The following is a 7,251-nucleotide window of genomic DNA, read 5'->3' on the forward strand; positions in this document are numbered from 1 at the left end:
CTTTAGGATGTATAATGTTGTTCTTGTCATACTGTATTCTTATTTCCAATAAACAAGAGCACAAGATCACTTTGGTTTCTATTATTTGTTTTTCAACTGTTTGAGGCACAGTTTGGCAAACTGACCAATAAGGCAACGTGAAAGCAACATGTGGCAGTTGGCCACTCAAAGCCAGCACCTTTAGACAGCTGACACTCCTTAACAGACATATGTAAATAAGAAAAAAACATGAGCATGAGTGTTTTTTTATTTAATTTCACTGACTTCCTTTGCTATGATGGTGTTAAAGTGCTATTAAAGCTAACAAACTTAATAAAAAAAAATCCAGCAGGAGTTCCCCCGAGAGACAAAACATCATAAATGTTATGTTTTAGTTTCAGATAAAAGTTTAGATACATTTTAGGTTTCACAACTTAATCGATCAGTTTGATCCAAATGAAAACTGCAGCCTCTGCAGTATAAAATCAAGAGATATCTGAAAGCAGCCCTTAATAGTGTGAACAGCATACACAGCATTACACTCAACCTTGCATACCGTGAGTACTTCATTTGAAAGTCTAGTAGCTTAGCATTTGTTTGCTCACTCTGATGTGTCACTGTGATGTTGATCTTACAGTCGCACTCCGGGTTCCTGGAGTGTGTTTACCTCCACCCCCACTCCTCCTGTTGGTCCAGGACATAGGATTCCGTGTTACACCCCCCAAAAAAAGCTTACACAGTCCCACACCCAAAAAACAGGATCTTTATATGAATGTGTAACCACGCGGCACACACCTTTCTCAAATATACATTCCTCTGCAGACTGATTAAAGCCGCTGCAGCGCGGATTACAGGGGAGTGACACTTGAGTAGACAAGAAAGTTACAGCTGCACAGCTCAGAGCACCAAGGTAAGCTCGAGACTTTACAGAGAAAACTTCATTGTTACAGCTTTTCGTAATGTTTGCAGGGTTGATAAGTCTGTGGTTTAGAATTACAGCTGAAAATATGAAGTTACTTCATTCGATTTGAATATTTAAAGTCGTCGAGTAACAAATTGAGTCCAGTGGTTATTGTGGGGTTTGCTAACAGTGACACTTTTGACTCTTCAGGTTTACAAGTGAGAAATTACACCACCTGGCTACCGGCTGATGCTAACTTTGCTTTTTATATTATAAATTATGGGCTCTAGCTCAGATAAATGACTTTTTTTTACTCTTTTTTATTTTTGCTTTTAAGTTTGAATGTTCCTCCAGTGGATTTCTGTCCTCAGACTGAGCACAGGTGGACGTTTATGTATCCATTTCTCTTCCTTTCACTTCTCCAGTGGATTCAGTCTGGCTTTCGAGGCTTGTTTTAAGTTGCCTGTGAATTGTATCTGTTACACAGGCAGCTAAAGCAAGCCTTGAACACCAAAGACACACCTACTAGGACATCTCCAAACTGAAGGGGGACAAAATATGCTGTAAAATATATGATTATGAGCTCTGAACCAGCGTGTGTGTGTGTGTGTGTGTGTGTGGTGTTGGTTGAAATCCTCTTACTGTTCAGTTTTGCTGATATTTTATTCCAAGCTGTCTGCTTTGACTGTGATAACTCACCATATAAAAATAAACAGCTGTACACTTGATGCTCTGGTGCTTTTTAAAAAATAAAAAATAAACACGTGTGCATTTGTGCGTGTCTGACCTCAGTCATGTGACTCGTTATAAAGATGATTAATGATAAGCAGATATTCCCTTTCAGTTGAGTCAGCACAGAGGACTGATTACATGTTATGAACTAAGATGTCATCTTTACAAAGGTCAGATGTATTTTCAGCAAATTAAAGGAACTGGTTTATGCATCCATATCCAGTTCAGGGTCATGGTGGGCGGGGCTTTGAACATATCGCAGGTTGCCAGTTTATGGCCGGTGTGGCAAACTTAGAATCACCAGTTATTCTAACAGGCATGTGAGAGGAAGTCCAAGAGTCGATTTGAAGCCAGGACTTTGTTGCTGTGAGGCAGCAGCGCGAAGCCCAGCCTTTTTTAAAGCAATGTATCTGTTAAAATCTTTGTTCGAGGTGGCAAAGAAGATGGCTCAAATGTGCCAAGTTATTAACAGACAGCAGGTAGCCTATATGCTGCACTGTGAGGTTATGATGCATTGATGGTTGGGGACGGAAAAAGACGAAGAAAACGTGTCAGGGTCTTTGATTTGGTGTTTTTAATAAAATGGATTTTGTTGTATGACATAAAACATATTTTACAAGATGTGCTGGAACCAAACCAGGGACACTGAACATATCTAAAGACATTAAGTCACCCCCCACATTTGAAATATTTTGGTACATTTTTACTGCGTTTTTGACACTATTTAAAGAATGTTGAATTTTCAAACAATAGGTTCCCCAGCTGAGGATTTTCATAATAAAGGTAATGTGTGTTATTAGTTGCATAAAGCTCTATCATCAGCCAGCGTTGCCCGTATAATGCCTTATTTACGCCTGAAGAAATGCGCAGACTCTAGCGCATGGCCATAAAGTCCATGGGCTTTTCACTCCACTGCTTCTAAAAACACAGAAGTATAAAATTATGAGTGGACACGATAACGTCAACGAGCATCAGGAGGCATGGTTTTAAAGTTACGACCTCATTACCCCCAGATTGAGGCCATATAACCTTAAACCCACACAGAGGAGGTTAGGAGGGATGAAATGTTCTTGTTTTCTCGTGGCCACTGAAGCGTATTTTTTCAAGGTAAATATTCTTTTTCCAACATGAAATAGGTCTTTGTTGTTTGCCGAGAGGCAAAGAGGCGGAAAAGTGAGGAGGATCTGAACTGGTTTCCATGTCAAACACTTCAATTCACCATAGAAACTCAGATCTTAACGCGGAAACTTTATTAAACTGTGATGGTGGATTGATAAGGGCCGAATTTCTATTGGCCTCTTTTTATTGTGGGCGCCAGGCGGGCTGACAGAGGTAAATTGCTCTTTTAATTAAAGCAATGCACCAGGGGAAATTGCTGTCTGAATATTGTCTCAGAGATGGGGGCCAGTGACAGTTGCCTGGAAACTTCAATCTGTCTACCCGCATTTATTCCAGATCACAGTTATGAGATAAAGTTTAATAAAAATCTTTTCCTCCGCCACCAACGAAATGAAATCCAACCCTTTCTGAACAAGTGAACACAATGAGACAGGACTGCGGAGGAAACCTCATGTTCAACATGTATCTCTCAGGTTCGTCATTTGGTCCCATTAAGAATGAGAGAAACAGCCCGTTTTATATATCTATCGAGATTTTTTACATTTTTCTCCGGGTGTCGGTGTCCTGCCGGCGATGATGCTCCGTTTCCAGGCCAGAGCATTGTTCAGCCTTTTCAATCTGAAAGCCCGTCTGCTCTTTTGTCGGAAATCGGAAATCCTTTTTCCTGGACGCGTTTCCTGGCTTCTAGCAGAGACTGCAAAGGCGACATGCTCCAGACATTAGACTGCAAATGGACCAGGATACAATTGGAATTTTAAAGCTCAATGTTTGAACTTTTAAACCTTATTTTGTTTTATTTGTATTTTTCCCTTGCGCTCTAGTTTGCAACATTTTAGAAAAATCAGAGCATTTTTGAGCAGCTCTAATCTCAGTCATGCATTTTTCTACTTTCTTGAGATATTGCGTTTCTTGCTAGATTATGCCTATAAAAATCTGACCATGAAGAGATTTTTGTTCTTCTAAATAAATATTAAATCATAATATTTTGAAATACAAGTGATAAAAATCATCGGTCGTAATTTCTGGATGAAGATGCTGAAAATGTGTCTGTTTTCATTTCAGATCCAACAGAAAATCTGTTGAAAGAAAGCAAAGGAACCTCCTGGGCTCCGATAAATACAGGAGTTCAAAAAGGTAAGAGGACAAACTCAGAGCCTCGTCCGCTTAGTCCAGCTCCTAATTAGCAATTTACTTATTTTTAATGGAGAGCGTCTTCAAACGCAAAGATATATGAAAACATAAAAAATTATATAATAATAATAATAATAATAATGATGATGTCAGAAAATAGTCCCACATAAACCTCTCAAATTATATCGCAAACGGGTCGATACATAAAAATAATTTATGAAATAAAAAATATTGATCACAATATCAAAATAAATGTTAATAAATAAAAATATATCACAATAATAGCAGGATTTTAATGCGTTTACTCTGCGTTTCATGTATTTCCTATAGTCGCGTCTTTAGGTTTAATAGATCATTCAGCCGCTTCTGAAACGTATTCAGTTCTTTTTCTCATGTTTTTTATTTTGCATTATTTTTTTGCATTATTTTTCTTTTCTCCTCTAAAACAGATAATTATCAAAGCATCTCCGGGATCATTTCGAAAGAAAATAAAAATCATGTTTATTTTATGATTAAAAAAACACAACGGCGAAAATGAATTTGTCACGTCTTGTGTTGGATGCTAATATTCACTCTTACTGCTCTCAGGACTTCCTGCAAAGATGTTTTAATTTTTTTTAAAATTTCTGATGATTATGAGCAGCGTGTTTTTTAAATATATGTTATAGAAAATATGGAGAAGCTAAATATAACCGGACCCATTTAAGCTGCTTTAGAGGAGTAAATACAGATTTGTAAAATGATGTCATGATGGAGTCATCTTTAATTATATGTAATAAAATAACTGCGTATCTTTTGCGTGTCTTACATTATTTAATACCTGAATTTTCCAATATGATGAAATTCACAATATTATCTTTCATGAACTGATAATGCTGAATTATGCAAACCGTTATTTTGGGACCAGTTATCTATCTATCTATCTATCTATCTATCTATCTATCTATCTATCTATCTATCTATCTATCTATCATTTTTTACTTTCTAGACAAATTTAGTATTTTTTGGTTTGTTGCCTCGCTGTTTTCGGGATTTATTTCAGATTATTTCCGGACCAGTTGTGATTTTCTTTTCTTCCTACACTCAGGGAGTGGGCAGATTCAGCTCTGGCAGTTCCTGCTGGAGCTCCTCTCTGACAGCACCAACATGTCGTGCATCGCGTGGGAGGGCACCAACGGAGAGTTCAAGCTCATCGACCCTGATGAGGTGGCCCGGCGCTGGGGGGAGCGCAAAAGCAAACCCAACATGAACTACGACAAGCTGAGCCGGGCGCTGCGCTACTACTACGACAAAAACATCATGACCAAAGTCCACGGCAAAAGATACGCCTACAAGTTTGATTTCCACGGTTTAGCGCAGGTGTGCCAGCCGTCCACCACCGAGCAGGCCATCTACAAATTTCAGGGCAACTTCTCCCCGATCCCCTTCTCCGGGATTTCCAAACTGAACCTCGTGGCTCCCGGCGTGGGGCCTTCGGGGTTCTCCTACTGGGCTGGCTCCACACCAGCGGCTCTGTACCACAGCCACAACCTCCAGCCTCCGGGGCCGTTTGGCACCGTGTCCCCGTCCCACATCGGCTGCGTCAACAACATCAGCACTCTGAGCACCATCAACAACCACTACAACTGACTCTCGATGCGTATTTTAGACACACCGGGAAACCGACACACTGCAGTGAGGGAGGACAAACAAACAGCACAAACACGCTGACTTTGGTGTTTGGCGGGGAAAATATGATTTAGGCTCAAAGTGATTCAAAATTAGATGTTTTTAAAATGTCAAGTGAGGATTTTTTTAAGCAGCGCAAAGTTGTGTTTAAACTCAAAATTATGACCAATGACACCGGAAGTCTTCTTGCATGTAAATAAGGCACGAAAACCAAGAAATTAAATATTTAATTTAATTTAATTTAATTTAATTTAATTTAATTTAATTTAATTTAATTTAATTTAATTTAATTTAATTTAATCCTTGTGGAGAAGCGATTACGATCAGATTACGCACAGTGCTTTGAACCTGAGCGCTAAATTTGATCCATAAATATTCCAAATATGAAATGTCCTTATTTGAGCCACTATCAGTGAGACGTAATCGGAAACCAAATAAAGGTTTACACGATGGTTGTTTTTGAAACAACAAAAAAATAGTGTACATATTTTTAAAAACGTTGAATAAATAACAAATCATCTTTCAGATCCATTTCCTGTCAGACCTCGGCTCCCTCGCCCTCCCAGCCCTTTCCCCGAGTTCAGTGCTTGTTTTCACATCTTCAGGTGGATTTGCACCGACGTGGGCGCGAGCTGCCAAACTACCATCGGACTAATGGCGCCATCTAGTGGTTATGGATGAAAACAGGCTTGTTGGACTGGAATGAGACTGACTATGAACGACTCGCTTGAATCATGCTGTCACGTCGATCACCGTTTGGTTATAAATCAGATCAGACGTAATGAAACTCTTTGTAGGAAAAAACAAACGTCACGCAATAAAAAACGAAAGCAGCGCACAGACACAGGGAACAGGAACTTCGTGTGAAATAGGCTGAGTAGAAACCGAAACTGTGAATTCCCAAACTGCTCTGTAAATACTGTAGAGTAGAGACCGGCTCAGACTATAGAAGCTCTTCAGTGATTTTAAAGTGAATTCATTCACACTGTGACTAAAACAATTGTACCAATAAAAATACATAAATAAACTCTTCTGAATAAAAATGTTGTTAGTATGTGTTGGATTCATTTATTTGAAAGCGTGATCCTTATATTGACCCAAACGTGGGTGAGCCTGTAAATGTCCTCCATGCCGTCAGTGCTGTTTCTCAAAATGCAAACTTTTATTTGGATTTGTGGACTGACCGGCTGCAGCAGTCTCGCTAATCAGAGAAAAGTTTGCAGTATTTGTCTTGATGCATGCTCATCCAGCTCAATCCCAAAGGTTGATTCTGTTCATCTGGACATAGCGTGACTTCTTCAGTCTCAGCTGACTGCAGGTTTCTTATAAACAGCACATTTGCACAATGACTGAAACCAGCACCACTGAATGAACACTGGGCTGTGAGGTCATGATCATTAATATGCAAATTGTCATGACTAGGGATGCACCGATCGGTGCCGATACTGTAAAATGTGTGTGTACTCATACTCGTAAAAGTTAACCGATACCATGAACCGATACTAACTTATTTCATTAATCAGAGGGTGGCTTGTCATTTCTGTTGTAGTTTTTTAGATTGGCCACTAGGGGGACATCCCGCGCTAAACAGGCACAGGGTTAGACGAGTGAGACTGGCGGCTCCAGATAAAAAAGAGAAACTGGAGGCTGCTGTAGCTAGGCTAAACAAAATGTCAGCAGTGTGGAACAGCCAACTTTAACTCAGGTTTTGGCAAAGCGAT

At 39.5% G+C, this 7,251-nt stretch overlaps 1 protein-coding gene across 1 annotated transcript; it reads left to right on the forward strand.

Annotated features, from left to right (window-relative positions):
- Positions 1-573: 573 nt before the first annotated feature.
- On the forward strand, positions 574-6,924 carry fev (FEV transcription factor, ETS family member). Its single transcript, XM_085136070.1, has 3 exons — positions 574-889; positions 3,794-3,865; positions 4,950-6,924. Exon 3 carries the CDS (start codon positions 5,009-5,011, stop codon positions 5,489-5,491), a length of 483 nt encoding a protein of 160 aa, XP_084992196.1. The 5' UTR covers positions 574-889; positions 3,794-3,865; positions 4,950-5,008; the 3' UTR covers positions 5,492-6,924.
- The last annotated feature ends 327 nt before the right edge of the window (positions 6,925-7,251 follow it).

The sequence above is a fragment of the Neolamprologus multifasciatus genome, chromosome 16 (assembly GCF_963576455.1).
Source record: "Neolamprologus multifasciatus chromosome 16, fNeoMul1.2, whole genome shotgun sequence".
NCBI classification, from domain to species: Eukaryota; Metazoa; Chordata; class Actinopteri; order Cichliformes; family Cichlidae; genus Neolamprologus; species Neolamprologus multifasciatus.

Coding starts and splice junctions, on each gene's coding strand:
- fev (XM_085136070.1), top strand. CDS start 5,009: ATGTCGTGCATCGCGTGGGAGGGCACCAACGGAGAGTTCAAGCTCATC.